Genomic DNA, 15,234 nt, shown 5'->3' with positions numbered 1-15,234 from the left:
CAGAAACCATTTAGTGCACAAGGAAAAACTGTACAAAGCTTTTAGCATTTATTACAATCAGGATAACCGCTGTATTCTGTAGAATAAGTTTAAGTAGAAAATAAGGTTTCACTTTTAGAATGTTGAACTAAAAATAAGTTTAATAAGTGATTTGTATATGGAAGATAATAAATATTTGTTGATTTGGAATTGGAACTGTAGATGCTAAAAGTAACAAAAAAAATCTTGTGCCAAAGATGTCACACACAGTGAATACACACTGGAAACATTCTGTCAGTATTTAAAACACAGGAGACTCTCATTAATAAAATCACTGAGATTCGGTAAGAAAAGGTTCCTCTCAAGTTTTTAAATCCAAGATCGCACAACCCGCTGGCGACAACCTTAACTGAATAAAAAAGCAAGGATCTACTAACCTCTAAATCGTGACAGAACGGTAACGACTAACCAGAATGACGTGCTTTCCTAAAAACTAACCGAATCAACTTCTTCCGTGTATTTAAAAGGAGCCACAAAAAGGAGCTTTTCGTGGATGACGGTGCACGTGTACGCGGGCCAGTTCTGAGGTCCACGCGGCAGACCCGGAACACGGAAGCGTCTGCTCGGCTCTAACCGCTGGCCGTCCCCGGGGTCTCCTCACAGGAAGCCATTCTCGTGGTTTTTTACATAATTTTTTCACAGTAAGTCAACGGTCAATGTAAGTTCCCAATAAACCATGAAGGTAAGCAGACTAGGAATATTAATTTAATATAATATCTTCATAGGGAAACCTTGGTCTCTTTAGAAATATTTTTATGCCGGGAGCTGGCCTGCTCTGCATAGCCCAGGAGACACTGCACGTTTCGGAGGGGAGCACGGGCAGTCACGTCCTAGGGACGGACGGAGAGAGGTACACATATGCATATACTTAGCATTTACTCCCAAACACAAAGCAAATCAAACTAGGGAGCAAATATTAAAAACCAGCCCCAGCAGCCGAAATGCCCGAGGATGGAACGAAGGTACTCGGGTTCTGCAAAATCATCCAGCAAAAACCAGCCAGCTCGAGGCTGCTGAGCTTTTCAAATTTTCAGATTTGTTGTATATTTCATTCTAGAATTCAGAATTAAAACGATGCCAAGGCTTAATTTATACTGCTGATTCTTAAGTCAGGGGCGTCTTCCTGCCTGTGTATGCTTCTATGAATAATGATAAAAAAGTCCCCAGAGACTGAGAAAACACAACTTTCTCAGAAGGCTGAGCAACAAAGTAATCTTGTCAGAGTTGTGAATCTTCCCGGACTCCACAGCTTTCTCCAAATCACCTGCTGTTCACTCATTTTCCACTCTTCGTCCGTTTCCCCAAAAAGGGGTCCGTAACCTGCGCTCCCTGGGCCCACGTGACCATTTTTATTGCCTCGTATTAATGCCAATTGCATTTCTGTTGGTTTGTTTAGAGACCAGGTCCTCCGTGTGACAACTAGCACGTTTTTGGAAAACAATATTCCTGGACTCCTGACTCACCTTTCCTGAGAGTCTCCCCTCTCCAAAACAGAACACCTACCCCAGAGAGCGGAGGCAGCTGGTAAATCATGACTTCTCATTGTGGAAAAGCAACAGGTCAGCGACCGAGTGTCACGGAATGGATTTAGGACCCCAGGTTTTGCCTTCTGGACGGAGACTCACTTCGCACCAAGTCCCGGGGTGCGGTCCCCGCCTCGCCCCCCGGATGCTGGTTGGGCGCCGACGTCGCGGGAGGAGGGGCCTGGCCGGCGCTTTGCTGGCCGGACCTTAGTGCAGCTTGCTGTGCACGGGGTGCAGCAAGGTCATGTGTTCCGCCCCCTTGAAAGGCAACTTCTCGCTGGAGTAGTGGTGCACCACTTCGGGGATGCTGCCAAAGACCGCGCTCGTCTGGTCCAGCGTGTACTTGCTGTCCTTGGTCTGGGCCACTATGATGTGGACACACCCTTGGCTAGTCCTGAAACGAGACAGAATCGAGGAGGAGATGGGACCGAGCGAGCCGGGGGTCGTCCCCCACGGACAACAATCCCGGCCAGGGTCACAGGCAGACGCGTTCTCACTCGTGCCGGGAACCGTCACAAACACGAACAGAAACGTATCCCGCTCTCCAGGGGCTCTGGGAGGCTTCGAGGCCTCGGCCAAAGGTGGGTCAGACTTGGGCTGTTTGTCCGTAACACACAGGTCATCAGGGACTGGACCAAAAAAGACAAAAGGGGGGGAAAAAAAGCCCAGTCCCCAAATTGCCAGGCTAGTGCTTAAGCCCAAGCAGGAGACCGCTAAGGTGAGGTTTAAATCCCCTTTAAGCCCCCTCCTCGTCACGGGGCCAGGACGCGAGGTCCTTTCCTCCTTTCTTCCCCGCAGAGTAGGTGAAGAAGCAGAAGAAGAAGAAAAACCCAGTTTCCTCCTTCCTTCCCTCCCACCCCCCAAACTGGGAAGACTGTCCCTGGTTGAATAGGACGACAGCCGGCACCCAGGCCGAGATGTGCGCGCGAGCCCCGCATCAGGAACGCAGTGGCGCTGTTCCTGCCATTGTGTGTCTGCCGGCCGGCCCGCTGCGGGCCGCGTCGCCCGACCAGCCCAGCCTCTCTCCCTCCAGCCCGATTGTTTCAGGGGCTCCGCTTCCTCAGGAAGGAAATGCTGTTAGGGACTCTGACAATGATCCTCTAGCACTGGGCCCGCAGCCGCGAGAATTTCCGTGACGGGAGCTCCGCTGGGCCAGAGCGAGCGCTCGGTTACGGTGGCGGTGGGGGTGGGGGGTGGGGGGTGGGGGGACAGCCGGCCAGCGTCTCCCTCTTCCCCACGAGAAGCTGGTGTGCAACTGCAGTTGGCATTTTGACATCAAGGGGCCTGAGGTACTGAAGTCTCCAACACTAGGAAATAAAACAACTGAACCGTCCCACTGCAAATTCCTCTTCTTGTCGGGGATTTTCTCTCTGCTGGACCCACGGGGGGGCCTCGTGGGATCCGGTAGGGCGAGGCGGACACCGACCGACGGGTGAGAGCAGAGGCGCTCGCCGTCCCCGGAGACGCTGGCGCACCTACCCCATCCCAGCCCCGCGTTCCGGCCCCAGCCCTCACACCCCGTCGTCCGAGCCGGCGCACCCCGGCGCACCGCCTTCAAATTGTACCTCTTCGAAGAAGCCACCTGCCCGCGACGGGACAGGGCCGCGGGGCGCACCGCCCGCCTCCCGAGCAGAGCGCTCGCGGCCTCGGTACTCACTTCAGTGCGATGGTGTACCTGCTGCTCCCGGACTCGCTGCTGCGGACCAGGTAGGCAGCTTCCCTGCAGGGCTGCAGCCGGCTCTCGGCCTCCGCACGGGTGATGGCGCCATGGTACCAACTGTAAAGGGGGCAGCAACATCAGAGAACGAATCCGGACAGGGCCTCGCTCCATAAAATAGGATCATTTAAAATCTTCTTTTACTGTTTTTATTTACTTTTGAGAGAGGGAGAGAGAGAGAGAGAGAGACAGACAGACAGACAGACACGGAGGGAGAGCGGGAGAGGGGGAGAGAGAGAGGGAGACACAGGACCCGAAGCAGGTTCCGGGCTCCGAGCTGTCGGCACAGAGCCCGACGCGGGGCTCGAACTCACGGACCGCGAGGTCATGACCTGAGCCGAAGCCGGACGCTGAACCCGCTGAGCCCCCCAGGCGCCCCCAAAACATATCATTTGCAATGCGCTTCTGGTGGGAGCTGCATAGCCTGAACTAGATTCTGCTTCACGCTCAGAAGAGACGAGACACAGATTTGGGTAAACGTGTATCACAAAGCGGATCAGGCGTGAGAGGGAGTTAACGGGGCTGGTGTCACTGAAGGGTTTTCAGTCCACACGGGTGAACGAAATTTGAAATCCGGCTCCGGGATGCAGTGCCCTTTCCGCTCTGCACAAATGCAACAGGCCTTGAAAACAGGCGTTCGTGAAGCCCCACCCACCAAGTATTCACGAGCAAAACTCATCGTGCAAAGCGCTCCCCCCGCCCGCAAAAGCTCCGGCCACCCTTCGTCCCCGAGTGCCGAACAGACTCACGGCTGCTTCCCCAGCGGCAGGGCTGGGTCCACCTTCTCGCCCTCGCCGTGCTCGGAGGCGGCCGGCTTCAAGACCTTGGGGGTCCAGCTCTTCTGACGGGGGTGCGGCCTCACCGCGTCCTCCTTGACGGAAGGTCGCTCAGAGCCTTCAAACTGAACTGGAAAGAAGGCTCGTTTAACACGGAGGCCACAGGGGCGGCCGGGGCGGATGCCAAAGCGGCAGCCTCGCCTCGGGAAGGAAGCCCCCTGCGCCAGGGCTGACGCGTGCCGACCACCCAGGGTGGGGTGCGTCCTGGGGGCCTCCAGAGTGCGCCTAGCGTGTACTTCTAAAAACTTTCAGTAAATTTAGAATAAAAGATAAGAGCGTATCATTCTAGGAAACCAAATAAGCCGCTTTTACTGTGAAATAATACACAGATCAACCTGGAAACAGAAACTACGAACGGCGCCTCGGACGCTACGCCACCGGGGCCGCACGGAGCAGAGACGCGAACGAGCGACACGCAGCACAGCGGGTGGCCACGGGGTCGGCGGAAAACAGGACGGAAACCGAACTCCACTGAGCCTGCGTGTGGACCACACCGGCACCACCAGCCTGGCTTCGCTGGTGGAGGGAAAAAGACACCCCCGACTTTTCCCAATCCAAGGAAAAAGAGGCTGTCGGCCAAACAGAGGGAGACCACCTTTCACACCGAGCCCGATCGCCCGCGTCTCCTAAGCTATTCTGCACACTCGCGCCTCAAGGAGGGGCCCCTGCAGCGCACCGCACCCAGTGCTGCCGTTTCCTCAGTGGGACTTTCACCAGGCGTGAGGGGCGGCCCCGGGCAGGAGCCGGCAGGAGCCGCTCCCGACCTGACGGCTTGAGACGTGTGGGGACAGAGCAGTGGCCACGTGGGCGTTTCAAGCCACTGAAGGCACTTGGCGCCCAGAGTCTCGGGCCTCCGGGGCTCAGCCTCGCGTGGCCTTCCAGCCACATGAGATGTTCCCGGCGCCTGGGGGCAGCCCTCACCTGACAGGGCCCTGGCGATCTGCTCCTTCTTCCACTCCCAGGGCTGCTCGTACTCGGCCGCTGGCCTCTCGTCCCCCGCGGGCAGTCGTGTCCTCCGCTCCTCTGTCCTGGGGCCGCCGTCCGTGGGCTCGTAAGGCGTGTCGTACAGCTGGGGGGGCTTCCCCAGGAGGTCCTTGGAGCTCCGTCTCTTGGCTGACGTCTCCGATTTCGTGCCGGTGTCGCCCGCCTCGCAGGGACCGTCCAGCAGCTGAAGAGCCTTCACCAAGGGATCCTTGGAACCTCGGCGTCGGATTTCTGGAAAACACCCGTACGTAAGACCTCGACGGCGGGGTGCCACGGAAGCCTCCTGCTGTCCGGGGAAGGCGGCAGAGAACAGCCACACTGCCTCCCGGCCCAGATGCGAAGGGGCCGCCTGTCCGTGCAAGGACCTACGGCTCCTCTCCGGGCACCTGGGCGGGCGCGCCATCCGGCCCGACAAGCAGACATCACCTGAGGACAGGCATCTCGGGGCCACGTGCAGCCTGTGGAAGGAGAAATGGCCACAGGAGACCTGCCCCACAGCCCAGGGTCCACCTTCGTGGAGGGCTGAGACCACAGTATTTTAATAAAAGTCGACGGGCCGTTACATTCTGCACTGGGCCACACGCACTGAGGGAAGACGGTTACGTGCACAGGACAGAGTTCCTGACTTCTAGGCGGTTTCAGAACACTGAGGAAGCTAGACACGTTCGCAAACAGTACGTGGCGGGCTAATAAGTAAAAACGACCACTAACGCCACGGACGGTGCACTCTGTGGCTTTCACAACAGCCCTGTGAGACGGGTACTGTGGTTTCCTAATGTTACAGAAGGGAAAGCTAGCCACAAACTCAAGGCAATTGTCCTCAGCAGCACGTGGCAAAGCCGGGACGCGCTGGACACACAAGCAGGAAGCTGGGTTCTGGAAGCCGTGCTCTCAGCCACTGCACGTGGACACACTCCCCGTGGAAGACGGGTTCACCTGACAGAGGAGGTCACGCCCAAGGGAGGAAGCTGCCTGAGGGGAGACAGGGAGGTGGGGACCGCAGAGGGCCTGTTCCCAGAGCGCGGAATTGACAGGGAAGTTCAAAGGACACAGGCAGGAGAGGGGAGACGGTGGGGGGGCTGGACAGTGGGCACGCTGGGCTCCACACACACGAGTTTTATTTATTTACTTTTGAGAGAGAGCGCACGCGCGCCGCGGGGAGGGACACAGAGAGACACACGGAATCCAAAACAGGCTCCAGGCTTTGAGCTGTCAGCACAGAGCCCGACGTGAGGGCTGGAACGCACAAACCGTGAGATCAGGACCCGAGCCAAAGTTGGAGACTTAACCAGCTGAGCCCCCGAGGCGCCCCAGACACACGAGTTTTAAAGGCAAGGATACACAGTTCAGGTCGTTCTGGACGCGATTCAGCTTACGTTTTCTTAGCAGGTAATAACAATTACGTTCAAAACGAAGGATGCAAAAACCAAGCAGAAGCTACGAGCCACGTGGGAAGGAGCCAGGAGTGTCTGGGACCGACCAGCTCGAGGTCCAGAGGCCTCGGCAGGCGGCGTCTGGGCAGCCCGAGCCGGTGACGTGGACGCACTGGTGGCTGCTCCGAACGCGGGACGCCGCCAGGAGCCTTTCCAAGTGCGCGCACCTCAGTCCGCCTGAACCCGCTCGGGGCTCTCAACGGTCTGCGTACAAAGGGCCAGCTGCTCGGCCACGACCCCTCACGTGTGGAAACCTTACCCAGAGTCCCCTCCTCTCTCCTGCCCACCTCCCTTCCGAGTCACAGGTCCACGCTCACACACACGAAGGCTGTTAGTGCCGTGGGAACCCCGGAGACAAGGACAGGGTCAAAGGCAGAGCCGGGGCTCCCAGCTCAGGGTGGGTGGGGGCGGTGCCTCCCCCCAACACCCCCCCCCCCCCCGGCGTGCCCGCAGGGGCGGAGAAGGGCCAGGTAAGTGGGAGGGTCGGACGACCACAACTAACGCGGGCACGGTGACACTCGGAGAAGAGTCACTGAAGGAGAGACTCGTATCGCAGCGAGAGCAGCAAATGAAACTCTGAAGGGCGAGTGACGGTCAGGACGCTAAGTTCAGAACCACGGTGTCGGTTCCCAGGGCCCGGCCGCAGCCGGCTCCAGCCCCGCGTGCGGGGGTCCGGGCGTAATGGGTCTGGGGTGTGGGGGTTCTCAGGGGAGGCTGAGCCTGAGGAGCACGGGCCCGCCTCCGGTCCCCGGGCCCCCCGTCCGAGCGCCTCCTGCCTGTCCCCGTCCTGGGGTTCTCCTGGAGCCAAGCCCTCCGTGTCCGAGCAAGCAGGCTCCGGCTCCGGGGCCGGGACGGGCGCTGGCGCAGGTGCGTCTCCATCCAAGCCTCTCGACCTTCAATACTGCGCCTCGTTTTCACTGCTCTAGATGAAATTATGGGGAACAACATCGCCGCTCCGTTCCTGGTTCAGTGAAGATCGGGCTGGAATTTTTTTAAAACAATGTTTCTACAGAGCTAAGAAGAAGGAAAGAGAAGGCAGGACGGAATTCAAAGCGTGAACCTAGAAACCGTAAGTTTCTGACCAAACCCCAGGCTCACCGTCAGTTTAGACGGTGACCCTGCCCCAGGTCCTCGCCTCAGCTCAGCCCTGCCCTGCCCACAAGGAAATCTCAGTGCCTGTGCTGAAATGATGTCAATGATTAGGGTCTCGAGTGAGGCCGGGGCACACGGGAGTCCCTGGGAAGCGCTCCTTCCCGGGTGGCCCGGGGGGCGGGGAGATCCGAGAAGCACCATTTAATTAGGGGAAACGAGGGCCTGAGCGGTGGCCCTGCGAGGGAGTCGCCCTGCACTCCGTTCCGGCACCTGCTGCCCCCAGCCTGAGGCGCCACAGAAACAGAAACAATCGCCCAGCGGGCCGACCTTCCCGCTGGAGAACAGCCCTGACGTGCAGGGCTGGCTCCGGGAGGAAACGGGCCTGAGCAGGAGGAAACGGCGAGAGGAAGCTACGCCCCGGCCCTGCTGATAGAGGCCTTTACCTCGGACAACAGACCTGGGGGCCTGCAGATCCACCCCACCCTCCAGGCTGCCCGCCCTGGCTCAACGGCTCCGGACCAGGCCCCCCCCAGGACTTTCCTTCACTGAGTGCGGTGCAACTGGCGGTGATCAGTCCGCGACGCGGGTCCAGAACTCCCTGTGAAGGCGCAACTCTCTCTCCAGAGTGTCTAAATAACGGCCGAATTTACTGGACGTGCGCGCACTAGGCGCGTTACAGCAGCACGTCCGTGAGGCCCGGTGAGCGGCGACACACAGGTCAGCCGCCCCTTCTCGCAGGGACGCAGACGAGGCCGCGTGGCCTCAGTGGACCTGGGCACTGCATGCTCACTCTGTGCCCCAAAGATTTCATGCAGAATGTTCACAACATTTCTGTGAAACGCACCTGTCCCCCAACCCATCTCCCGGTGCCTTCAAATACGCTTACAAACCGTTTTCCCCTCAAAGATGTTTTTAGGCACAGGTTTTATTAGCGCTCAAGCTTTTGATTTAAAATGACTTGAATATTTTAGGGGCACCTGGGGGCTCAGTCAGTTAAATGTCCGACTTCGGCTCAGGTCACGATCTCGCGGTCCGGGAGTTCGAGCCCCACGTCAAGCTCTGTGCCGACAGCTCAGAGCCCCTTCGGATTCTGTGTCTCCCTCTCTCCTTGCCCCTCCCCCGCTCACGCTCTGTCTCTTAAAAAAAAACAAAAAACTAAGTAAAAATAAAAATGCACACAAAAAAATAAAGGAACATGGAAATAAAAAACTTAAAAACTTAAGTTAAAAAACTTAAAAAGATAAAGTGATTTGAATATTTCCCTATCAAATAAGTCTAAATACCTGAACAAAAGCACATAAAATTGAGGAACCCTGAACTTTAGGTTTCACAAGTAAAGTATAGGCAAATTAGATAAATCAAAGTCTTCTATTTTTGTTTTTTTCCAGAATGGATTTTTAAAAATGTTTACTCATGTTTGAGAGACAGAGAGAGAAAAAGAGAAAGAGAGAGAGAGCACGAGCAGGGGAGGGGCAGAGAGAGAGGGAGACACAGAATCCGAAGCAGGCTCCAGGCTCCGAGCTGTCAGCACAGAGCCCGACGCGGGGCTCAAACTCACAAACCAGATCGTGACCTGAGCCGAAGTCGGACACTCAACTGACTGAGCCACCCAGGCACCCCTCCATAGAGGGTTTAATGGACACCCCAACAATGAGGCTCTCCTTCAGATTTGACTATTCAGGGGCTCCTGGCTGGCTCAGTTGGTGGAGTGAGTGACTCTTGACCTTGGGGTCGTGAGTTCAAGCCCCACAGTGAGCACAGAACTTAGACAGGCAGACAGGTATTGACCAGTGCAGGTGAACAGCCTGGTGCCTCCACTCTCCCGCCGAGCCACGCAGACACGTTGCTGAACGGTTCCAAACTCTCGTGTCCTCACTGCCGGCCAGACTTCCAACACCACTGCACGGGCTGCGGGGTTGGCCAGGTAACTGGTGGGCCGGGCACCAGAGCACCACCACCGGAAGCAGTTCCCACACGGAACGCGGGCGGTCTCGGGGATGAACACCCTTCCTGGGCTAAAGGTTTCACTTGAACGCATCGTGCTAAATCAGCTAGAATATTTCTGCCAATTATGTAGCTAAAACGTTGCTGTCACCTTAGCCGAACAACGGAGAGACTGACGCCGATACCACCGTTCGTAATCTAATTTTTTTGAACGATCCTTGGGTACGTCTAAGGGAGGATTTATTTATAAACTTCACTTACGTTCAATGACACGTTTTCTTGTCTGCTGGTGTCGGGTCTGTCTGCCTCTTGGGAGGCGAGGTCAGTCCATAAGGACACGGGTCACGTGGTCTTGTTTCTGGTAAGCCCGGAGCCCAGCACGGGGCCAGCCTCGAGTACTTGCCTGAGAAGCACTTGCTGGAGGTGCTGACATCTCAAAGGGCGTTAACGCCGGGCGCGGTCCCGCCATCTCACAGGACAGCAAGGACAGGGGCTGGTGTCCTCACCATCTCCTGAAAATGTGAAACTAAAGAAAATTCTCTAACGTTTTTCAAGAAAAAGGAGCCGTTTCTGAGATTGCACAGGACAACCAAGCACGTAAGGACCAAACTGAACAAAAAGGCAGAAGGTTTAAAAAAAAAAAAAAAAAAAAACCAGCAGCAAATCTTTTATTTCCAGCTTCCGATAAACTCACTTCCTGTTATTCCGTCCAGCTGTGGAGCCCACGGGTAGAATCAGAGGTATATTCTCTGCACTGACTGACAAGGTGTTTTGATACATGTTTTAAATGAGGTTTTAAAATTCACGGATTTTCTTAAGACAAAATAAGCTATTAATATTGAACAGTTAGTAATTCAAATGTTTAGTAAATTTGAACTTATTCTCCAACTGGATATATTAATCTTGTACTCCTAAATAAACGTACTCACATAAACTGTAGAACAGAGCCTGGCACTTAACAAATACTTGAATATTAAATGTCAGCTATCGTTATGACGTTTATTTCACGTTGGACAATTCTGATTTTTCAATACAACCTTCTTTATGAGCCTGAGCGGAAAGGTGCCTCACTTATGAGTAAGATTTAAAAAACAATTAATGTTTATTTATCTTTGAAGGAGAGAGACACAGAGAACAAGCACGGGAGGGGCAGAGAGAGAGGGAGACACAGAATCCGAAGCGGACTCCAGGTTCCGAGCTGTCAGCACAGAGCCCGACGCGGGGCTCGAACCCACGAACTGCGAGATCACGACCCGAGCTGAAGTCAGACGCTTAACCGACTGAGCCGCCCAGGCGCCCCAATTATGTGTAAAATTTAAAGTGCTTTTCCTACGTCATTTCAAACGTGTCCCGAGGCCACGTGGTGGGGGAAGCTGACCACCCGACCCGGAGGAGATCTAGGCGCTAATTTCTGCTCTGTCTCTTACAAAGTCAGAACCTCTGATTCTGTAAAAGGGGAAAGGGCTGGGGTCTCTGAGCACAGTCCTGCGGGGATCATGGCATTTTCCTATCGTTAGTGTGGCTCCACAAATACCGACTGGGGACAGTACAGATAAACTACCTATTCTGGTTAAAGAGAAAGAAACGAATAAAAACCAAAAAGACAAAAGAAAGAAATCAAAATTAAGCCTTAAAAAAAAAATCTTTTCCCTCAATTTTATGTAAATCTTTTCCTCTATTCCTTTCAAGCCTCTGATATTTTTTAAAATTCTGACTAAGTTCATTTTCACTTCCTTTCATTCACAGATTTCATTAGAGGTCACAGTCCAGTGACCTTCGGGGTCGCAGCCCGGCCAGGGTACACCCTCCCCAAAGCGCAGCCTTATCTCTGTAAGCAGGCAAACAGGACGCGGCCCCCCTTTCCTGCTGTAGCTCATTTTCATCCTGAAGCCTGTCTTGACCCGTCCAGGGTGCCGGCTTCCCTGTGCTCCCCCCTCCGGGCCGTGGCTCCGCGCCTGGGCTGCCGGCTTCCCAGTCTGTCCCGAAACGGGAGCCACAGGCTCTGCGTGTGGCCCACGCGTCCCTCCCCAGGCACGAAGCGCCCAAACAAGGGTGCCTGGGGTCAGCCCTTAGAAACACATTTTTCCTTACGGATTAAAGAGCATTTAGGGGAAAACGGTGAATAGGTTATTTTACTCTAAGTTTCACAAATAAATCTAAACAACCAGCTCATATTATTTTTAAGTATCACTTACAGGAAATTGAGACAACCGTGAATAAAAGGGCAAAGTTGGGTGCTGGAGACGACAGGGACTGCTTAGCTCACACGTTAGCTCTGCACGCGACGTCACGGGAACAGCGGACTGTGGTTTCGGGAGGTCTGAGCCACACGGCCTGGCTCACAACAGTGACTGGTGGTTAATTTTTTGCTCCCACGCTGTAGAGCTTGTCGAGAGATCAACCTTCTGCTGTGACACAGGGGACCGTGTCACGTCCGTGCTTTCTAACCACGTGAAATCCTTGAGGTGTGTTTCAGTCCCCGGGAGAGATCCCTGACCCCCCTCACGAGCGTCAAAGCGTCCAAGAAATGCATGTCAACCACCTCAACCCTGAAGGGCACGACCTGAGCACATCTGCAAACTCACAAGTGTCACTTTGCACAGAATTAGAAAGACGTTAAAGACTCTGCAGACCCTAAAGCCGAAAGATACGAAACCATAGAGACAGTTAACTAGATACTTTGAGCTTGCTTTTGTTTCCGACTTCTGTTTTCCTGGTCAACAGACCTGACGGAACCGCGTCACCTGTCCCCCAAGCACAGGTTAGCGCCTCTCACCCGCCCGGCGCTCTGCCCACAAACCTGTTATCATCTGCTGCGCGTCATAGGGCTCCATGTACCCGTCATTCTCTCCCACTCTCTCTGCGTCCCTCTGACCTTTTGTCCGCGTGGCATCGTAAGGATCAGCGTAGTCTTCTAAAATGATGACCTTAAAAGAACCAGAGAGGAGAGCTGCCGGGGGTGATCACACACCAGGCGGCCATGGGATCAAAACCTACTGAAAATCTGCAGAGCCAAAAAGATCCCCAGCCAGTTCCGAATGGATCTGGTCGTGCTGGATCGTGTCACAGGTGGACAGCCATGTGATCTGTCGGTGGCAAAACTGACCGGCAACAAGTCACCCAAACCTTGCTCGACCCCAAGCTCGTCTCGAGGTCTGTTGTCTCCCCAGGCGGTGACGCATTTGCTGGTGGAAGACAGAGGTGACTGTTGGATTGGTCTAGCACCTTCCCTCTGACTTTGGTCCTTAATGCCAATCTGGTGGGCGACACAGGCGAAAGTCAGCCAGTCGCCCAGTGAGCACTGAGCGTCCACCGGCACCGGCGAGGCGCTGTGACGGAACCAAGTGGAACCAAGCCTGGGTCTCGTCCTTCAGCGATCTGGAACCTTCGAAGAGAAGGCTTCAGAAGTCTGAGACGCAGTCAGAACGGAACAGCACTGGGGAGGTCTAGGTTCCATAACTCACAGGCACACAGGTCTCCCCAAGCGACGGAGTTCTGGTCCGTACTTGGCACAAAAACATCTAATCTTCCAAAACCAGAAAGGTGCCCAGAGAGGTGGCGTGTGTGATGGGTTCTAGGCTGCAGTTGCTGGCTGACGACACGGGAGGTTCGGGGACCACGCGGGAGGTTTGGGGACCGGAGCCTGACAGGCTCTTCTCAGGGGGGAACAGTTTTGCAGGGAGAGTGGGGGGGACAAAAAGCACAGCCCCTGCCCTATTGTCAGTGTGGCTCCAGAGTAAACAGCTGGGACCGTGTGAGCTACCTGCTCCAGCGGAAGAGAAAGAGAGGAATAAGAACCAAAAGGCAAAGAAAGGTGAATCCAACTAAGGGGAGGCCCCAGACCTGCTACGGTCTCTGATCGCATCAGAACTCGCGGCAGGGAATCGCTTGGGCCGGCAGGGAAAGTGACACCAACAGGGAGAGACGAGGAGGGCGGGGGCCGCCTGCCTGGAGGAGGTGGCCTGAGAGACTTGGGGCATCCAGAAGTGAGGCCCTCGCACCACTGCACAGCACCCCCGTCTCCGTCCTCTCACTGCCCGCCACGTGAGCCCCATTCCCGGGAACACAGACGACTCGGCCCTCGGCCCTCGGCCCTCGGCTGCAAGGTGCTTCCCATCAAGTCCAACGGTCAGGGGCACCACTGGCTAACAGCTGGGTCCTTGGTCATCTTTCCACCTGGTCCCCACCCCCGTGCCCGGCGCCAGAGGCAAGCTGTGAGTGTTTGGGGGAGGAACGAGTGGAGGGATGAACAGAGTGCCCGGAGCAGACGCACGGCATGGGCTCCGGGCTCCTGACTGCGGCCTGCCTGGCCGCAAGAGAAAGTTCAAGTTCCCACGGCAGGAAGTGAGAGCCTGGGCTGGGGGCTGAGCTCTTCTCTTCCTTTCCACACAGAAGGGTGGGTTTAAAAAACAAGCAAACAAAACCCCAACTCGTCGCTGTAAGAATGGAGGGGGTCTCCTCACAGGATCCCGCTCCTCTCCGTTAAGCGCCTCACAAGGGTCAGCGCCCAGAAGCCCTGGGCAGGCGGGGGGGGGGGGGGGGGGTCCGAGAAGCAGGAAACACCTTCCCTCCCAGGCTGTGATTTCCTCACGGGCGTTTCCGGGTCCCACTCTACCCTCCGCAGCCCCTGGAGCCCTGCGCCCCTCGTCCTACGCGCGGCTGCACATCACACGTTCACGGAATGAATGAAAGGGCTGCAATCTTGGGGTGCTGGGTGAACTGTGCCTGGAACTTCCAAACCAGCAGATGGGCTGGGGCGTGCGGTCTGCCTGTTCCCCGGGTTCTGAAACCCATTACCTGAGGGGTGCAGACCATGAACGTCTGAACGCATCTAGCTTTGCACATCCCCCCCCGGGTTTAAAATCACAGCACATCTATAAGGGGGTCACATTCGACAAAGCAGGAAGGTCTCGTTCAGTTACTCTCCCAAACTGCCAACAAAATTCAACGGAGAGCACGTTTCCGCAAAGTTCCCTCTCCTGAAAACGAAGATTTTCTCAAGACGATAAAAAGGCCGAAACGACTTTAAATGGTGTCTTAACCGTCCCCAGATGTCGGGGGGGGGGGGAGCCCCCCTCGCCCGCCCCGCGGCCTAGAGCAGCCTCGCGCCCAGCAGGTGCTCCGCGCTCCCTTCGCCGTCCCAGGGAGGCCGCATCTTACCGTGTCCTGCTGCCTCACGACCTTGCCCTTGTCCGGTTCGGGGCCCAGGGAGGCAGGGGAAGAGGACGCGGAGGAAGAGGCGCTGGAGCCGGGGCTGCCACTGCCGCCGCCGCCGCCGCCGCCGCCGTTCTTCTCCTGCGCGTCCACCTTGATGAGCCTGCTGATGTAGGTGCTGCAGCCCGCGCTCCTGGCCACGCCCCGGTGCGGCTCGTCCTCGGCGGCCCGCGAGTTCTTGCGGCCCTTGCCCGCGGCGGCCTGTATCAGGCCCTGCAGGCCGTCCCGGGGCGGCCGGCTGTCCCTGGGGGCGCCGCCGCCGCCGCCGCCGCCGGCCCGGCCGCTCCCCAGCTCGGCCGCCGAGTTCTTGCGGCCCTTGCCGGGGGCCGGCGCGGCGCCGCCCGCCTCCGAGTTCTTGCGCAGTCGGCCGCCGCCGCCCCCGGGCCGGGCGCGCTCGGACGCCGTCTTCAGGTTCAGCGGAAACTCCTTGAACCACCGCGCCGCCATGGGGG

General features: G+C 56.5%; 2 protein-coding genes across 2 annotated transcripts in view; one reads left to right on the top strand and one right to left on the bottom strand.

Moving 5' to 3' along the window:
• The window catches only part of IL6R (interleukin 6 receptor), a 51,997-nt gene extending 50,438 nt beyond the window's left edge, over positions 1-1,559 (top strand). The window contains exon 10 of the mRNA XM_030302327.1: positions 507-1,559. Coding sequence (XP_030158187.1) covers positions 507-612 — 106 coding nt within the window. The 3' untranslated portion in view covers positions 613-1,559. The remainder of the gene's footprint in view (positions 1-506) is intronic.
• Positions 27-15,229, bottom strand: SHE (Src homology 2 domain containing E). The gene is made up of 6 exons (XM_030302328.1): positions 14,729-15,229; positions 12,369-12,495; positions 5,037-5,330; positions 4,029-4,185; positions 3,220-3,339; positions 27-1,956 (listed from the first exon to the last, which is right to left on the bottom strand). Exons 1-6 carry the CDS (start codon positions 15,227-15,229, stop codon positions 1,770-1,772), a joined length of 1,386 nt encoding a protein of 461 aa, XP_030158188.1. The 3' UTR covers positions 27-1,769.
• Between the last annotated feature and the right edge of the window lie 5 nt (positions 15,230-15,234).

The sequence above is a fragment of the Lynx canadensis genome, chromosome F1, assembly GCF_007474595.2.
Source record: "Lynx canadensis isolate LIC74 chromosome F1, mLynCan4.pri.v2, whole genome shotgun sequence".
Taxonomy (NCBI): domain Eukaryota; kingdom Metazoa; phylum Chordata; class Mammalia; order Carnivora; family Felidae; genus Lynx; species Lynx canadensis.
Note: the sequence above shows the minus strand (reverse complement) of the source record. Positions and strands in the feature narration are given on the sequence as shown.

Coding starts and splice junctions, on each gene's coding strand:
- SHE (XM_030302328.1), bottom strand. CDS start 15,229: ATGGCGGCGCGGTGGTTCAAGGAGTTTCCGCTGAACCTGAAGACGGCG. Junction 4,186..5,036: donor GATCGCCAGGGCCCTGTCAG/GTGAGGGCTGCC, acceptor CCTTCTTTCCAG/TTCAGTTTGAAGGCTCTGAG. Junction 3,340..4,028: donor CTGCCGCTGGGGAAGCAGCC/GTGAGTCTGTTC, acceptor CCCCCTTTACAG/TTGGTACCATGGCGCCATCA.